Source organism: Chenopodium album, chromosome 7, assembly GCF_948465745.1.
Source record: "Chenopodium album chromosome 7, dcCheAlbu1.1, whole genome shotgun sequence".
NCBI classification, from domain to species: domain Eukaryota; kingdom Viridiplantae; phylum Streptophyta; class Magnoliopsida; order Caryophyllales; family Amaranthaceae; genus Chenopodium; species Chenopodium album.
In genome coordinates, this window is record NC_137840.1 from 63,853,151 (window position 1) to 63,873,532 (window position 20,382).

Here is a 20,382-nt window from a genome sequence, read left to right on the forward strand (position 1 = left end):
AAACTCTTATGTTTCACCAATAAACTATGACATATTTTATGTATTCTTTGTCAAACAATATTAATATATCTAGTGTGGAAAAGACTTTTCGTATCGATTTTTAGGATTTAGTGGCGATTGTAAATGATACGATTTCTCATAATTTTATAAATGTGAAAAAATAGTGTGGATATGTATTATTATGTTTTCCGTATCGATTTTATATGAGAAAACTATTGCGATTGTAAAATGATACGATTTCCTTAATTATTTCACAAACAAACATGCATATTGTAGCGAATTGAATGTGCAATCGCCACAAAATAATCGTTACAATAAGACAATTTTCTTATAGTGTGAACTAATTGGAGCTGAACTGAACTGAACTAAACTGAATGGAATTGAACTGAAATTAAGATGAAGTGAACAAACCCTTAGTAACTTGACGATCTCTTGAAGTTGGGGTTGGTAGGCAGTGGAGAAAGGAGAGGTTGTGGGTTAGAAAGGACTCGAATTGTCCATTGAAGGGTGGTTGACAATGGTTGATGAGAGGTTGTTTGGAGATGGAAAAAAAGATGTCTGACAACTTATTCGTCAAAGTTGAGTATACAGAGGTTGTTTGGAGAAGGGATTTTCGACGAAAAATTGTTGAAAAGTTGATTATCGGCAATTTTAAGGGTTTTCCAATAGTTTTTGGCCCTTGGTAAAGGGAATTTTTTTGCTGTTATGGGGGTTAATTGATGGTGGGGGAAGGAGAGGGGTTACGGGTCTAGTTTTTTTTTGTTTTTTTTACAAAGAGAACAAAGGAAACTAAAAACGATAACAAATAAAATGACGACGACGAGCTTAACTTGCCAAAAGATGAGTATAACTAATTTTTTGTCTCGGCACCTTCTGAATGTCAAACCTGCAGAAGCCTGTAATGATCTGCCGAATTTTGCGTAGTATCCAAATAACCGAAATTGGATCCAAAAGCTGACCCTAGATCAGAGAGCAAATTGAGCAACAATCCGTAAAAAATTTAACACTAGAGTAGCCTCTATCTCGAACATGTCGCAAACCAAGTAAGCAGGCTAGCAGTTTAGAATGAAGAGCCGAGGATGTTTAACCTGCCTGAGCCCTCCCCCAACAAACAGAGAAGACAAGTTAGAAGATAAACCAACCATACCTGCGCGTTAATCCATAGCATTTCAAGAACCATCAAAGATAAGGCAGATGTCATATACATCAGAAGGACCAGTCAACCTAAAAGATTGAAGAGAAGAGAAACCGAACCCTAGTGGACACGGGGGTTGATAAAGATCATACAAATCTCTAGCCTCGCCACTCCTAGCAACCCAAAAATCAGCCACAACAAAAATCCCTGCTCGAGAATAAACCTCCGAACGGAAGTGAAGGTTGTTCCTAGTTAACCATATAGCCCACAAAAAAGATAAAAAGCCATCTAAAATGTGCCAATCCTTAGAAGCAGCAAAGCCAGTAATGGATTTAGCCAGCCAAGAGCCAAAATCACGAGCTAAGGGCAAAGTCCAAATCACATTTAGGGAGTGAGAAGCTCAAACCAAACAAGTAAAATTGCACTGTTGAAAGATATGAGGAACTGTCTCTAAAAGGTGATGGCAGAATCCACAAGTAGCATCAACTGGAACTCCTTTTAAGACCAAGACAGTCTCCCTGGGAAGGGCATTGTGTAAAATTTTCCAAATGAAGAGCTTCCATTTTGGTAGAATCGGAAGACCCTAAAATCTCTTCCACCAACCTGGAAGAATATTAGAAGGCAAGGATCTATCCGACCAAGTCTGGGTGAACAAATGGGCGTAAGCAGATTTAGTAGTAAACGAACCATCCCGAGTAAATTTCCAATAAACAAAATCATCCATTATCTGCTACGGTCTTTCCATCCCGAGAATGGAATCTGCCAAAATAGGAGGAAAAATTTTCCGGATACGAGTACTATCCTAGCCTTGAGATATGGGATACAATTATCTGTGACACCATGGAGGGAATCTCAGATTGAGGAATGGAATCTTTGAACTAAACAGACACCCTTGGGACCCAATTGTCGTCCACAATGTTAATCTGACTACCAGAGCCCCCCTTTCACATAACACCATGAGAGAGAGCGCGGGCTCCTTCCATCTAACTCCGACATCCCCAAGATGGACGGGGAGGAGAACTAGTAGCTTTGTAGTTTATAATATGAGGATAACAAGCTCAATAAATCCTCAAAACTAAAAGCTGAGAATGATGAATTAAACGCCACATTTGTTTAGCTAACAAAGCAGAATTAAAAGAGGGCACATGGCGAATGCCCAAACCCCCTAAAACTCGAGGGAAATGGAGGGCTAGAGGGGGAGTTAAAGATAAACCTTTAGTGGAATTACTATTTTTCCACCAAAACCGAGACAGGATGCGATTAATGCGGTCTGAGATAGTCATAGGCAACTTAAAAATTGAAAGCACATGATTTAAAGAGGCTATGACCACTGTATTGATAAGAACTAACTTGGCCACTGTCACTACAAGAATCAGGTCAAATAACGACGGACCAGTTCCGACGGACCTGAAAAACCGTCGGAAAACTCGATATTTCCGACGGATTTAATTTTCGTCGGACAATTCCGACGAATTAAAAAATTCCGTCGGAAATTTCCGACGGAAAATAAATCTGTCGGAATAATTGGACATTCCGACGGAATATTCCGTCGGATAAGATCATTTCCGATGGAAAAATATTCCGTTGGAAATTTCCGACGGAAATTTCAGTCGGAACATATACTTAAAAAAAAATAAAAAAAAAATTTATTTACCACCTAACCCTAAACTTCTTCTATCTAGCCGCCACTTTTTTTTCCCTCACTTCTCTTTCCTCTTCTTTCTCTCTCCTTAACCCTCCTCCTTTCCTTTCTTCTCTTTCTCTCTCCTCATCACCTCCGTCCGCCCCTTCTCTCTCCATCTGCCACTTCTCTTTCCTCCTCCTTTCCTCTCCTCTTTCACCCCCTACCACCACCAACAACAAAACGGCGACTACAACAACAACACCATAAAACACCAAGCAAGCAACAAAACGGCGACTACACCGTAAACACCAAACAACAACAACACCGGCGACTACAACAACACCGACGACCAAACCAACAAAGGCGACCAAAACAAGAACGACGACCACGTACATGCGCATAGATCTAGTTATTTTTTTATGAAATTGTAATGTTAATTTATATATTTTATTTGATGATTGTATAATTATATATTTCCTTTAATTTTTGTGGTTTAATTATCGTTTTTTTTTTTTTATTTTCTTTATGAAATTCTTGCTAAATTTATAGATCTATTGGTTTTGATTTATTTGTGTGGTGTTTTTCAATTTTATTGTCTCAATTTTTGTATTTTTGGGTTGATTTTCGATTATGGGTTATTTTCGGTTTTTTTTTGCTAAATTTTGTGTTTTTAGGGTTTATTTTTGGAGTGGTGGTGTTTGAAGGTGGGAAGGGGCTAGGGTGGGTGTCGGTGGCGGTGTTTGAAGGTGGATTGGTGGATGGTGTGGGTGTTGGTGGTGTCGATGGCGGTGTTTGAAGGTGGATTGGTGGCTGGTGTGGGTGTCGGTGGTGTCGGTGGTGGTGTTTAAAGGTGAAAAAACGGTTGTTGTGGGTGTTGGTGATGATGTTTGAAGGTGGGAAAAGGGTGTGCAGTGGGGTCTGGCCATCTGGTGGTGCAGGGTGGTTGCTGGTGATGTGGGCTGGTGGTGGGGTGGTGCGAGGCGTTTTTTTTTTTGTTTTTTTAAAATAATTTTCCGGCGGAATTTCTGTCGCAACATGCCGACAGAACTCAGTCCGTCGGAAACTTGCGACGGACTTTCTCGGGCCTAAAAATATTTTCCGGCGGACTGAATTTCCGTCGAAATAGTGTTTCCGACGGAAATTCCGTCGGAAAAAGCCCATTTTCCTACAAATAGTTTTCCGACAACTAGTTCCGACGGAAAACAGGGTGTTTCCGACGGAAAATTTCCGTCGTTATTTAGCTGTTTTCTAGTAGTGTGTAGATAAACGCCGAGAACCAAAAGCTGCTAACCTTTGTGACACTTTATCCACCAAAGGCTGAAACAAGTGACATTTAGCACAACCTAAGTCCAATGGGAGCCCCAGGTATGTTCCTAGCGAGTTTTTAGCTTGCATGTGCAAAGCAGAGCTTAATAACTCACAGTAATCCTCTGGAGTATTCGAGCTGAACTTAACAAAGGACTTTTAAACATTAACCATCTGACCAGACATGGTGCAAAAGAGATTAATTAATTCCAAAAGATGAGAACAAGCCTCTAGAGTAACCCGAAAAAATAATAAAGCATCATATGCAAAGAACAGATGGGAAACCGAAGGAGCTCGCCTAGTAATGCGCAAACCTTGAAATAAACCAGTTTCCTCGGTCTTTTGCAGCATTACAGAAAAAACTTCCATGCAAAGAACGAAAAGGTAAAGAGATAAAGGATCTTCTTGACGTAAACCACAAGTCGGGCGAAGAACAGAAGACAGCCTGCCATTGACGAGGATCTAGTACGAGACTGTAGAGACACACTGCTTAATAATGGGGATGCTCGAGTGTGGACGACAAGGGACTGATTGGGGAAGGGTATTTTTAATTATTTTATACTCCCTCCATTTCGTAGTAATTGCAATAGTAGACCTTGTACAATATTTTATGAAATTTATAGGATAGGGATCATTAGGTAAATTTTATAATATAAAGTATAGTTAGTGGAATATCTTTTATTGTTAGTAGAAGAGATAAATAGTAAAAAAAAAAAAAAAAAAAAAAAAAAAAGTAGTATAAGTGGGGTTTGTAAGAGAAATATAATTAAATATTTATGCAAGTGGGGTAAGTGAAATAATAAAATAGTAGTGGATTCTTACTAAAATAGGAAGTGTTGCAACTATTATTAAATGAACGTGAAAGAAAAATATTGCGATTATTACGAAAAAGAGGGAGTATAATTTTAAAAAGAACCTATCATACTATGAGACGTAGAGTCATTAACTCAAATAATCGGTTACCCTCACAATCAACATGTCATAACTCATTTTGGGAAGATATCCTATAAAAAAATTATTATTAAATAATTAAAAGACTTTATTTTTATTTATTTTTTTTTTTTTTACCAACCTGGCAAAGATATTTGTAATTGTTCCTTACAAAAATTTATTGTTTTCAATTTGAACCATTAAACAGTGTTCATGTTGGATTGGTGGTTTTGGTCCATTTTTCATTTCAAGGATCACATGCATGTTTGATACCTTGTAATGATAATGACAATATGGAGTACGGTATTTAAGAAATGGAAGGATAAGTGAATGAAGTACATTATAAGTATAATTATAGACAAAAATTAGAGAGAAAAAATAGAAAAAAGTATAATAAAAGTGGATAAGTTAAGGGTAAATTAAAAAGTTCAATAAAAAAAAAATGAGGGTATACTATCCCAAAATAGAAATAGAAACAACATTTAAGGTTTCTAAAATAGGAAAATAGATTATAGATTGACATAAAAATAAGTATTCGCATGATTGGATATTGTCACATGGGTACGTAAACTTTCTTCAATATATAATTATATACTCACTCTGTCTCATAATATAGTTCCGGTTTTCCTATTTTTGAGATTTAAAATATTGTTTTTGTTTCTATTTTTGGATAATATATAAAGACTATTATACCCCTCACTTTTTTAACTTTATTTATTGTACTTTTTAAATTACCTTTGAATTTTGCGCATGCTTTGGACTTTTATCCACTGTATCTCTCTAACTTTTGTCTATAATATACTTTTTACTTTTTTTTTTTGAAACAATTATACTTTTTACTTTTATTAATGTAATTCATCCCATTTTTCCTCCTATTTGTTAAATACCGTAAGAAAACACAAATAAAAGCTATGTTATGGGAGACACGGAGTACTAATCTGTGTATAGATTTAAATGATTTAAATCAATACTGACTTTTTTCTATGGGCAACAGCAGGAATCATCAGCCGCCAACTTAAAGTGATATTGGCACTTTTTCCATTCATTATTATTTTAGGTAAGATTATTTGTCATATATTTATTTAATGCCTTTTATTTGTACCTTTGCGTGGAGTCTAGTTTATCACGTTAATAAATAAAAGGATTTTTTTGTAAATAACCACCCCTAAATGTACTTTGTAATGAATTAACCACTTATTTTTTTCGAAATTAAAATTTACCACCCATTAATGTCAAAACCCGTAGATTTCACAACCCTTCTCTAATTCCGGCCAGTTTTCCGACTTAGTCTAGCAGTTTTCCGACTTTGGGGCCCACAACATATAAAATCAAAATTAAAGTTAAAAAAACCCCAACCCACCACTGCCACTTTCGATAGGCGGTAGCTATGCAACCTCCAGCATCCCGTCCCCTTCTCCGTTTCCGTTTCCGGTACCCCTACCTTCCCCGTCCCTGTTTCTAGCAATTTTTCCCTTCCCCAGAAAAATTGAACCAACAAATTTAAACCCTAAAAGCAGAAAATTTAATTCAATTAAAAAAAATAATAGAAGAGCGCAACCTTGAATTGAGCAGAGGAAGCGGCGACATCGGTGGGTTTTCGTGAGGAATCACCGATGTGGGTGGTTTTTCGTTAAAAAGCGGTGATGTGGTTGGGGTTTTGTGAGGAAGCGGCGACTGGGGATTTCGTGGACATGGCTGGGGTTTGTGGGGTTTCGCCGGCAGGCTGGTTGGGGTGGGGGTGGTCCGGCAGGTGGTTGATTTGGATGGGTGGTGAGAGATGGAAGGAGGCAGTGGCTGCCATGGGCTGGGGGTTATGGGGAATTTTAATTTATAAAATTTTGATTTTTTAAAATTTTTTTAACCTATCATATGGTGACACGTATATCCTAAGTCAGAAAACTGATCGGAATTGAAGAAGGGTTGTGAAATCTACGGATTTTGACATTAATGGGTGGTAATTTTTAATTTCGAAAAAGATGGGTGGTTAATTCAATACAAGGTACATTTAGGGGTGGTTATTTACAAAAAATCCTAAATAAAATTAATTTATCAAGTGACAAAGTTGAAAATAATTAAACAAATTAAATATGATATTTTTGTATTTATATCAAGGTTAATTTTTAAATTACCACCCAAAAATGTAACCAATTTCGAACTAACCACCCATTTAATTTTTTATTTTAAATTATCACCCCTTAAATTAAATAAATGCTCATATTACCACCCATTTCAAAAATCCGGTGGATTTTCCGTCTGTAGGCCCCGCATAACAATTATTTTGACCCTTTTGACTGATTTTTTTCCCAATTTTTCTCTTTAAAAACGCTCTCTAAACTTTAATTCACATTTCTTTCACCAAATTCTACCAAATTTCAAAGAGAAATTGTGAATTGAAGTTAGGAGAGCGTTTTAAAAAAGAAAAATCGAGAAGAAAATCAATCAAAAGGGTCAAAATAAGCGTTAGGTGGGGCCCATAGACGGAAAATCTACCGGATTTTTGAAATGGGTGGTAATATGAGCATTTATTTAATTTAAGGGGTGGTAATTTTAAAATTAAAAAATAAACGGGTGGTTAGTTCAAAAATGGATACATTTTTGGGTGGTAATTTTAAAAATTTTCTTATATCAAAAACTGTGGCCTACATTTAATATAATGTTTTTGATTTATTAACAATTTTGTCATTTGATAAACTATATTTTTTCACGAATTCTTGACCTGAATTATTTACTTATGCGGATAATATTTCTATACAACAATAATCTACAACATAATTATTAAATTATCTTTCTTAATTATATGAAAATTGTATAACGCAACTTACATACTCCATCATTTATCTTATTTAAAATTGAAAAATTTGCAAATTGTAGCCTTTTAAAATTAATATTTTTCAAATTACATCCGTTTATAAAAATTGCAAATTGCATTTCAAATAAAAGTTGTTGTTATAAATTGTAAATTGCAACCTAATTCAATTTTTTCATCGGTTTGCGTGTCGAGAAATGTTTGCTTAAGGTTTTAGCGGCCATTTTAATTCTTAAGGGTCCGAATTGATCTCAGAATTGGCAAAATAATTAACGTAAGTGCCTCTTTTGTACAACAAAATATAGCTGTTAACAAATCAATACATTTTTGTTACGCAAAATAAGACACTTACGTTTTTTTTGCTGATTTTGAGTTCTATTTGGATCCTTAAGAGCTAAAATGACCCCTAAAACCTTAACCGAATATTTTTCGACACATAAACCAATGGATAAAATGAATTGGGTTGCAATTTACAATTTATAAGAAATTTTGGACTGCAATTTGTAATTTTTTTTAATGGCTGCAATTTGCAAAATACTAACTTTAAATGGCTACAATTTACAATTCTTCCTATTTAATAGTTTCAATATATTCATCACTTATGTAATTTCAAAGTTTTAAAATAGTCATACTTTTGTTAAGATCCAATGAAAAAGTTTGTTTTTTGACAGAAAAATTGATAATATTAATCCTAATTTTAGGCAATTTGCTTTAATTAATCATATCTTTTGATTATTTACTAATATTTAAACTTTAGGTGGTCTAAGTCCGCTTTAAATGTGTCAAAAAAAAAATTTCATGCTAACAAAAATAGTTGTTACAAAATTAATAATACGAAAAAAAAACAAAAGAAAAATTGTCAAGAATAAAATGATCTTTGGTCAGTCTTTCAATAATAAACGAACTTTCGATTATCCCATAATAATATTACCTTTGAGGGGTATCCGGTCAAAATTGAACGTGACTGGCTTACTAACCTGTTAAATAGGTTAAGCTGGACACGTATCACTTTGTAATTTGTTAGAGTTTTTTTTTCATAATTTACATTTTTTTAAAAAGTGTGATTTTAACTAGGAAAAATACACTTTAATATTCCCAACTTTGCCCAATTTACTTTAAATAATCCCTACTTTTGATTATTCTGCAATGATCCCAACTTTCACATGTGGTTTCTTTCTTCAATTACCGGTTACCTAAAGAAAGAGTTAAAAAAAACCATTAATTTGACACGTGTTGCATGCTAATTGCTTCACCAAAATAAAATAAATTAATTAGAATTAAAAACAAAAAAAAAACCAAAGATCACCAGCCACCAAATGTTGGTGGCCACCCTTCCCTAACCGACGACCTCGATCCCCCAACCTCAATTTTACGACCTCCCTCCCTCCCCACAACGAAACCCTCCCTTCACTCCGTTTATTTGCGTTTTACGACAATTGGAGGAGAGAAAAAGTGAGGGGCTGCACTTTTGGTGGTTTTGCGGGTTGGAGGAGTGATTTTAAGGGTTACGGTTGTTGTTACAGCTGGTTTCGGGGGTTATGGGTGGCGATTTCAAGGTCGTCGACTTTGGTTATGGTGGTTTCGGGAGTTATGGGTGGCGGTTTCAAGGTCGTCAGCTTAGGTTATGGTGGTTTCAGGTTATATAGGTGGCGGGTTCAAGGCAAGGGTTTCGAATTTGGATAGTTCAGGGGGTGGGGGAAGGCTGAGTGAGCCGGTTTCACGGTGGTAGGGCAATTTTTGGGGAGGTTTTGGGGGCTGGGGCTACGGATATGGTGGTTTGGGGTGAGTGACCACCACCAGCGGTTGTGAGCTGGTGGTGGCTTGGCTTTTTTTTTTTAATTGAATTTTGCTTTAATATTTTTTTTTAATTTTTTTTTAGTTTTTGAACCAATTACAACTTGACACATGTTAAGTTACCTAGAATTAGAGGTCATTGACTTTCGTTGACCGGTTTGGGATTGAAGAAAGAAAACGCAGGTGAAAGTTGGGATTGTTGCAGAATAATCGAAAGTTGGGGTTATTTAAAGTAAATTGGGCAAAGTTGAGATTAATAAAGTGTATTTTTCCTTTTAACTATAAAAAAAAAACAACAAAAAAAAAACGTAACACACCCTCCTTTCAACCCCGTCTACGATAGTCCGCTTATTATTGGCCACCTGGTGCCCGTAGTACTCCATTCATCACCCACCCTATGCCCTTGACCACCACCGTCACATCCACGAGCAACATCCTAGCTGTTGGATAATTAGTGGAAGTAGTGCTTCAAAGTTGACTATTTGACTTTGCTTTAATTTAGGATTAATAAGTTAGTGGTTTTTTTATTTGTTAGGAATCCTAGAAATTACTTCCGAAGTATTAGCATAGCAGTAAGATTCGTGAGTTATGCTCCCACTTTATTTTCCTTTATTTTCGTTGAAGTTTGTTTTTGTTGCCTATATAAAGGCCCCTTTTACTTTTTAATCAATGCAATCAAGTTACTTTTCCTCTTTTATTTTCTATCTTGGTATCAGAGCTTTTTTAATCTTTGAGTGGGCCTTGTTAGTGAAAAGCACAGCAGCAGCTTTCATCCACTATCAAAGAATTAAAAAAATCCAGGTTAGTTCTTTCATTTTTTTTAACCCAAAAAAAAAAGAAAAAGAGAGAAAAGAGTAAAGTTAGAGAGAGAAACAAGTGGGCACCGCAACCATTGTTTCAATTGGGTTCTTTGAGTAAAACATAGTGAGATTATCCACGAAATTGAGAGTATCAATGGCTACAAATGGGATTTCCACCAATTCCCAGCCGTTAATTCCCATTTTTGATGGGGATAAGTATGAGTTTTGTTAAGATGAAAACTCTCTTCACATCCCAAGATTTATGGGAGTATATTGAAGATGGGTATGATGTCAAGAAAAAGGATGAGCAAAAATTGAAGGAAAATAAGAAAAAGGATGCAAGAGCCTTATTTTTTCTTCAACAAACAATGAGTGACTCTCTCTTCTCACGAATTGCTGCTACAACAACAACCAAGGAAGCTTGGCAGACTCTAAAAACTGAATTTCAGGGCTCTAAAAAGGTGATTGAGGTAAAGCTCCAATCTCTTCATTCTGAATTTTCCAATCTGCATATGGAAAAGCAAGAATCTGTGCAAGATTATTTGTCTAGAGTAAGCTCAATCGTCAACAGAATGAGGTCTTATGGAGAGACTATCACTGATCAAACTGTTGTCAAAAAAATTTTGCGCACACTGAATGATCGATTTGATGTTATTGTTCCTGCAATTGAGGAATCCCCATGAACTCTCTACTTATTCTTTTGTAGAATTGATGAGTTCTTTGCAAAATCATGAAGAGAGGATGAATAGAAGGAAATAGAGCACTGAAGAGAAGGCATTCCAAGTAAAAGGGGAGGCCTATAAGAAGAAATCTGATTCGGGTGGACGAGGAACCAGGAGAGGTGGATACCATGGTCGAGGAAGCGGTGGTCGCTATACTGGTGGCAGAGGACGTGGCCGATCATCGGAGCAACGAACCTATACCCAGAAGAGCTCCATTCAATGCCATTATTGTAAAAAAATATGGCCATAAAGAGGCAGATTGCTAGTCAAAACAGAAGGTTGAGGGATCAAAGGCAAATTTGGTTGAGAAAGAAGAAACATTTGAGACGTTGTTTATGGCACACTTTTTCGGCACCGCTCCTGCTCAAGATGTCTGGTTCATTGACAGTTGGTGCTCCAACCACATGTCCAATTCTCGTTCATTGTTTTAGAGCTTGGACGTCTCACAAAAAAACAGAGGTTCGACTTGGTGATAACAAGAAGGTACAAGTCGAAGGAAAATGTACTATTGCTATTTGTACTAGTAGCGGTAAAAAGAAATTATTGCATGGTGTTTTCTTTGTACCTAGTTTGGCTCATAATTTGTTAAGTGTGGGACAATTGATGAATGGTGGGTTAGTTATTGTGTTTGATGATAATCAGTGTGTTATCAAAGATAAGAAGTCTGGTTTGAATATTGTGAATGTTTGTATGACTGAAAATCGAATGTTCCCATTAGATGTGTCCTCTGTACAAAACCGAGCACTTATTGTTAAGGGATGTGATGACTCTGACTTATGGCATTTGCGTTATGGTCACTTACATCTTAATGGCTTAAAATTGTTGAGTCAAAAAGAGATTGTTTTGGGGCTTCCAAAAATCGATACTCTGGGGTTTTGTGAGGGTCGTTGTGTCTTGGGAAAACATAGTAAGAAACCATTTTCTGTTGGGAAGTCATGGAGAGCATCTGAATGTCTTGAGTTTGTGCATGCTTACTTGTGTGGGCCAATGAATACAAAGTCCTTGAATGGAAGTCGTTACTTCTTATTATTCACTGATGATTATGCAAGAATGAGTTGGGTTTACTTCTTAACATAAAAGTCTGAGGCACTTAACATGTTTAAGAAGTTTAGAGCCTTTGTAGAGAAGCAATCAGGGTGTTTTCTTAAGAAGCTACGCACAGACAATGGTGGTGAATTTTGCTCAAATGATTTTGATGCCTTTTGTGCGGAGCTTGGAATTTCCAAGCAGCTCACTGCACCATCGTAGAGATGGCTAGAAGCATGTTGAAGGCAAGAGGACTTCCTAATGAGTTTTGGGCAGAAGCAGTAGCAACATTTGTGTATCTTCGTAACATCTCTCCTACAAAGGCAGTCATGAATCAGACTCCCTACGAATCTTGGCATGAGGTGAAGCCTATGGTAAGCCACTTAAAAGTTTTTTGTTGTATTGCTTATGCTTTGGTTAAATCAGCTCGTCATAAACTCGAATATAAATTAGAAAAATGTATATTTCTTGGTTATAGCCTGAAATCCAAAGCTTATAGGCTTTACAATCCAATAAGTGGAAAAATCTTATCATTCGTGATGTGTTATTTAATGAGTCTGCTAGTTGGTCTTGGAGTTCTGATCAAGCAGGAAAACAGGTTCCTTTTATTGATGATGGTGAAGCTCCTACGAATGTTGTACCTGATGCTACACATGAAGGGGACATTAACACTACTCCTTCAGCAAGTCCAAGCTCACAATCTGACAGCAACACAACCTCATCACCAGAGAGTACACCAGAATCTCGACGGAGGTTTCGTTCACTCAGAGAATTATATGAGACAACTAACTTTGCTCTCTCATTGTCAGATCCTGTTTACTATGATGATGCTGCACAGAAACAAATATGGAAAGATGCAATGGCAGAAGAAATGAGGTGCATGGAGAAGAACAAAACATTGGAGCTAGTTGATCTTCCGGAAGGAAAACATGCAATCGGGTTGAAATGGGTGTTCCGTGCCAAGTATCAAGCTGATGGAAGTGTACAAAAACACAAGGCTCGTTTAGTGGCTAAAGGCTATGCACAAGAGCAAGGTGTTGACTACGATGAGACGTTCTCTCCCGTGGCTCGTTTTGAAACTGTAAGAACATTTCTTGCCTTAGCTGCTCAACTTGGTTGGCCTGTTTTTCAGTTTGATGTAAAGTCAGCTTTCCTAAATGGAGAGTTGAAGGAGGAAGTTTTTGTTGCTCAACCTGAAGGCTTTATTGTTTAAAATAAGGAAATCAAAGTCTATAGGTTGCGGAAGGCATTGTATGGCCTTAAACAAGCCCCGCGTGCATGGTATAAAAAGATTGATTCTTATTTTTTGGATAATGGTAGGATAATGGTTTTAAAAGAAGTGAAAATGAGCCTACACTTTATTTGAAGAAGAAGGGTATTGCTGATTTTCTAGTTGTTTGTTTGTACGTTGATGATATGATCTATATGGGGTCTTGTGAATCAGTTGTTGCTGAATTTAAGTGTAGCATGATGAAGAAATTTGAGATGTCAAACATGGGGTTATTGCATTATTTTCTCGGATTAGAGGTGAAGCAAGAAGGTGATAGCATTTTTTTATCTCAAAGAAAATTTGCAGAAGACCTTCTAAAAAGGTTCCAGATGACAGGGTGCACTCCATCATGTACTCCTATGAATATTAATGAGAAATTGTGTGCAAATGATGATACAGGTGCAGCAAATGCAAAGCTATACAGAAGCATGGTAGGTGGTTTGAACAATCTATCTCACACAAGACCGGACATTGCATATTCAGTTGGTCTTGTTTCTCGATATATACATAGTCCAACAAAGCATAATCTTGTAGCCGTGAAAAGAATATGGCACTACATAGCGGGTACATCTGAGTATGGAATCTGGTATAAGATGGTTGATAAAATGAAGCTAGTCGGCTACTGTGACAGTGATTGGGCTGGTTCCATTGATGACAGAAAAAGCACGTCTGGCTATGTCTTCACTCTTGGGTCTGGTGTTATTTCTTGGTCATCAAAAAAACAAAGTACAGTGGCTTTGTCTTCATTTGAAGCAGAGTATGCAGCCATAACTTCAGCAACATGTCAAGCAATCTGGCTAAGGAGATTGTTAGCAGACTTCCTTCAAGAGCAACAAGGTGCTACTGAGTTATACAGTGACAATAAATCAGCAATCAATCTGACGAAAAATGCAGTTTTCCACAATCGTACGAAGCACATTGACATCTGACACCACTTCATTCGTGACTTAGTAGCAAAAGGTGATATTGAAGTGAAATTCTGTAGTACCAATCAACATGTAGCAGACATACTTACTAAGTCACTTGCTTCTATGAAACAAGAATACTTCAGATTGCAAATTGGAGTATACAACTTTGAATCAAGGGGTTATGTTGGATAATTAGTGGAAGTAGTGCTTCAAAGTTGACTATTTGACTTTGCTTTAATTTAGGATTAATAAGTTAGTGGTTTTTTTATTTGTTAGGAATCCTAGAAATTACTTCCTAAGTATTAGCATAGTAGTAAGATTCGTGAGTTATGCTCCCACTTTATTTTCCTTTATTTTAGTTAATGTTTTTTTTTGTTGCCTATATAAAGGCCCCTTTTACTTTTTAATCAATGCAGTCAAGTTACTTTTCCTCTTTTATTTTTTGTCTCTAGCCACCAACCGCAAGTCTGCAACCCTTTAGCCACTAGTTTACCCCACCAAATCCCATAACCTTTAAGCTCCAATAATCAGAAGCTACTTCGGGATATTTCAATTGATAATCGCCTAACTAGAATAAGGTATAGAAGCAAGTTAAACATGAAGACGAATCAATGAAGATCTTTTTACAGCGTAAAATAATAAACAAAATCAAATTTTTATTTAAGATCTAGACTTCCTTAAACATTAAAAATAAAAAATAAAAAAAATACATTACTGAATGTACTGCTAATCACGATAGGGGAATGGTGGATGGTGAGGTAATGGTTGGTGATGGATAGCGAGGGGCCAAGTTTGAGGTGGCTGGAAATCACCAAAATTGCTTTTCGAGCTCCAACCACCCAGAACACTACCCTGCATTTCTATCCTTTCAAAATGCAGTCGTTTGATTATTTTGTAATTCAGATTTTATAATAGGTATGAAGCTATGAACATTTCGAGGGTGGGGAAGGGTGGTTGGCGTTTTCCAAGGGTGAGGGAAGGAAAGGAAACGGGTAGGGCATTTTTCGGCAGGGTAAGGGGAGGGGCTGATGGTGTTTTTTGGTGGGGAATGGGGAGCGAGGGGTGGGGGCTGATGTGGTTTTAGGTTTTTTTTTAATTTGTTTTATTTCATAATGTTTTGACTAATTGAACTAAGACACATGTCATTTAGGAAAGGAAATTTTAAAAAAGTTACCTCCTAATTAAATCACCCGTCATTTGACTCGTTAAAAGAAAATGCCCCTCAAAGTTGGGACTATTAAAAAATATTAAAAAGTTGGGGTTATTAATAGTAAATATTTAATGACCCAATGTTAGGATTAAGAAAAACCAATTTTTACTTTTTAAAATGACAAGGTTCTTAAAATAAAAAAAAGTGAGAAGGATGAAGGTAAACATATTTTGAACTTAAAGTGCATATATCTTTGACTAAATATACAAATTTGATTTTCAACCTGTTACCAAATTTCTATAAAAAACTATTTTTTTAACATAATGACTAAAAAAATATGTAAATTGAATTTCAAGCAAATATTTTTGATTTGCACATTTAATTTTTTTATAAAAAAAAATCCCCTAAAGAAGTTTCTTAACATATATACATTTTATACTAGATGTGCAATTTGATTTTGACCATGGGAAAGATGAATTAAATTTTCCATATTTTTGGAATAATGAAAATTATAACTTCTGAACAAAAAATGTGTACGTCAAATTTCCATAAAAAAATTTGCACATTTAGGTGAAAAAATATGCAAATTCAATTAAAAAAATTTATATACACATATCACTACTAGAAAAAAGCCGATTTTCGATGAAAAAATTTCGCGGAAACATCCCGTTTATATCAGAAAACCCGCTTGCAACGGAATTTCTGTCAGAACCGGTTGTCAGAAAACAGTTTGTAGGAAAAATGACCTTTTTCGACGAAAATTCCTTCAAAACCACTTTTCCGACGAAAATCAGTATGTCAAAAGAGGTTTTCCTATAAAATGATTTCCGACAAAAAAAAACACCTACCACCACCCCCCACCACCAGCCCACACCACCAACCACTACCCCATACCACCATTCCACACCAGCCAAACGAACCGAATCCCCACCCGCACCTAACCGATACCACTACCACCAGAATTTAAACAAAAAGAACAAACTTAACAAAAAAAATAGCAACTATAATTATTAAAAAAATGAAAATTATCATAAAAACAACGAAAACTACCCATAACAATTCAAATAGATAAATAAATACAAGTATACAATTATTTAACAAAATTTATACATTACAATGACTTCAATAATTAACTAAAATAAGAATTTAAATAGAAAAAAAGCTCGATCTACACTCTAACCTAAGTTAAAACAATACCTACAATATAGTGGTGTTGTTGCGACGGTGGCTTTTGTTGTGCCGTTGTTATTGTGCGGTGTTGGTGTTGTTCTTAACGTTGGTAGTTATTGTTGATGTCGGTGTTGGCGTTGACGTTGGTGGTTCTTATTGTTGTTGCGGTAAATAGTGTAACACCTCGTTCTTTTAGAATTGAAAGCGTTAGCGGAATTACGCCTGAATGGGAGGCTACTTAACTTCGATACGAAAAGTCAAGCTTTACCTAGGTCTAAAAGTTAAATTTAAGTCATTTAAACATCCAAATTAAGTTATTTAACCTATACGCGAACTAAGCAAAGAAAAAGACAATAATAAATGAACTTTAACATAAGCAAATCAGTTACATTCAAAAGCCAAGGGCTGAACAATCCTTATCGGCCAAACCGAAATAAAACTAAACAAAATTCAAAGTACTTAAACAAACAACTAACAAAAAAGGCATACGAGCCCAAAAGTTGGTTTCTAAACTCTCAATTCCCAACCCATCGTCACATAGATCAAATAAACAAATAGAACCTACAAATTACAACAACGTTCCACAATTAGTAGGGAGCAACTAGAATTTCTCCCTCAAATCAGAAAGTGAAGATTCTAGACTTAAATTAATAGAGAGAAACCACAACCACCACAACTTGTAAACTCAAATGAAATCACTTAAAACCATCAAACCATAACACTATGAAATATTTCACAACAAACTTAAAATGAGAAATCGATATTTAATCACTTAATTTCAACCATAACTTGTATAAACTTCAAAATAAGTAATTATTTCAATATATTTCAAACTCAAAACATTCAAAGCAGCACAATTGGCATGGAGGGAATGCTAGTGGTCTCGCAATCCACTTCCTAAGGTTTGTCAGGACGAACCTTCGGTCATCTTGCAAAGACCGTGTCTAAGATTTGCCAAAATCTCGGCTATGGGTAGATGCCTATCGACCTCACACTACCCACGGACGAGAGAAATTAGCCCAGGTTAAGCTACCTAAGACACAAAATCAAGGTAGTTAGCATGTTCATTAAACATCAGGAAGCAACTTGGCCTCACACCCGACTATGGCCCCACACACAAATCAATTCACTTATAATACTGAATATAAAATATGTTTCACTCGGTAATCTGCAGAGAAGCCCAAAATGGTCTTACACTCAATTCAAACTGCATAAGAAAATCATATTTCTTAAATTCAATTGAAACTCCAATAATTCAAAATACATTTCAACTTAATAAATCACTATAGGTATCGTTTGAGTTTGGGAATACAATTAATTATCGAAAATCAACAATTAACTGGATTCACAACTATTGGTGAAGTAATGCTACAGATAGTGTTATTTTTCTCTATATCATTACGACGTCAACAATAATACAATTACAACTCACACATATTCAAACGCACATCAAAATATTTTACTTTAGGGGTTTATAATACCCAAAAATTCACACATGACTTATTTAAAATATTAGCTTATATATAATAGTTATAATAAAAATTCCATAAATTCATTTGATAAATCTAAAATTCCAAACTACAATTTCATTAAACAATTAAAACAAGGCAGCAATATATAAGTCCAAAAAGCATCATAAAAACCCAACCAAAGATGCTTCAAATGCAAATTAAAATTAGAGCACATACATACACTCAATAGGCATCATATAAAACCATTTCGGACTTAAAATTCAAGAGAGAACATGCTTAAATAAAATCATAAACACAGCAGCCCCAATTTTAATTACAGCAGCACCATTCACACAAATCAGCCCCAAAACCCACCTTAAACATGAAACTAAGCTTAAACCATTATTATACATGATCTTAAAACATAATAGGCTATAACAAGCATCAATTTTTGCTTAGAAATTAGGCAATACACATTTGAAAATCATCTAAACTACACGCATAGACTGACCTACTGGCAGCTTCTACGTAACTTGTTTTAGCCTCTAAAAACATATCAAACTTGCTTGGAATAATGTCAAATTAATTAGGTGATATCCTAACATGATACTAATTTATTTTGGGGAAGAAAATAAATCAAAACAATACGATTTAAGACCTTAAACGCACGCCCAACACGATGTAATTCCAGTCGCGGATTTCAGCTTCCCTCGCCAAAAAATAAGTCCAAAACATGCTCAAAATCAAAGTTTAACAGATGGAACTCATATCTAATTAAGTCCCCGTTCTTTAGAGCTTCTCTGATATGCTCTTCTAAGTCTTGCTTTGCTTTGCTGAAATTTGCTCTACTCTGCTGAAATCTGCTTTGCTCTGCTTAAAAATAATACTTAATCTACTCTGCTGACTCCTGCTCTGCTCTGCTTAGAAGCTCAAAAGAACAAGGCCTAACCCTAACATGATACTAATTCAATTAAGGCATAATCATGATATAAACCACAAGAAATTTCCATTAAAACAAGCAAAAATTCAGCACATATAACCAGTCCATTAAACCCCGAAAACCATGTTTAAACCTAATGAAATCATCACAAAAATACCACACAAAAACTATGATTTGATATTCATTACATATATGCATGAAAACATGAATAATACTCATCAAATTGAGCTTTAAACCATATGAAAAACCTCATTATATTATTGATTTTTAATTTGCACTTATTGCTCAATTGCCCTTATTGCTAACAATATTATTGATTTGCACTTTGTCTTTTAATTTTGCTTTTCTATAAATATGAACCTTATATATATATATATATATATATATATATATTTATTAAGTTGTGATTTAAATTATTATTTTCATTATTACTATTGTAATTATTATTGATATCATTGTTTAAGTTTCAATAATGAAAATTATTATATCATTTTATAAAACGTGTTTTCAACTTGCTGCTAATGAAATTATTGTAATTTCCATCAACGGAAAATTTATATATATAAGGTTCATATTTATAGAAAAGCGATATAAAAAGACAAAGTGCAAATTAATAATATTATCCATTTAAAATGACAAAATTAACAAAAGGACATTTTAAAGAGTTTAATAAATATATGAACTAAAGAATAGTTTATAAACAATATCAATTTGATAAATGAGTTGACGGAATCACCCAATACAACTTTATTTATTGATTTAAATACGATTGAACGTAAAACGTCTTTAAAACCATAGAATCATTTTATACCTATCAAATTGACACTTTTGTCAAGGAATCATCCATGATGACCCGTATCAATTTTTAATAGGTTAAATATCTAAATTGATGCTTAAACTTAAGGAATCACCCCTTTAAGGCTAATATCAATTCTAACAAGTTAAATACAATTTGAAATGATCGAATTAAATTCCAATTTATAACCTTTTAAATAATAACCTTCATTCATTTTGCCAAAAATATTATAATTTAAGTTTCAAAAGTTTGGTATGACCCTTAAACTGAAATAAAATCTAATTAACATTTAAATTTAGAAATTGAGATTTAAATTAGAAATTAGGTTTAATAGGTTGAAATGCACATAAAATAGTTTTTTTGAAATACGGGGTGTTTCAGATAGTGTCGATAGTCATGAATTAAGATAGGAGGAAGAAACAGAGGGAAAAAAACATGTTAGAAGGAAGAGGTGAGATGAAACAGGCAGTGATGGTAGTTGTTGTTGCGGCGGGTAGAAAGAGTAGAGAGAAGGAAGAGGAAGGAGAAGATGCGGAAGAGAAGAAGGGAAAGAGA

The 20,382-nt window shown here is 35.1% G+C and overlaps 1 protein-coding gene across 4 annotated transcripts in view; it reads left to right on the forward strand.

The window, feature by feature from the left end:
* LOC145639160 (wall-associated receptor kinase-like 5) overlaps nucleotides 1-20,382 on the forward strand; it is a 50,402-nt gene that overhangs the window by 12,988 nt on the left and 17,032 nt on the right. For 2 of the 4 annotated variants that reach the window (XM_081690324.1, XM_081690328.1), the window contains one exon: nucleotides 5,989-6,051. The exons of 1 other annotated variant lie outside the window; for it this stretch is intronic. In XM_081690324.1, the coding sequence (XP_081546450.1) occupies nucleotides 5,989-6,051 (63 nt within the window). The remainder of the gene's footprint in view (nucleotides 1-5,988; nucleotides 6,052-20,382) is intronic. One more of the 4 variants, XM_081690325.1, reaches the window with a different exon arrangement.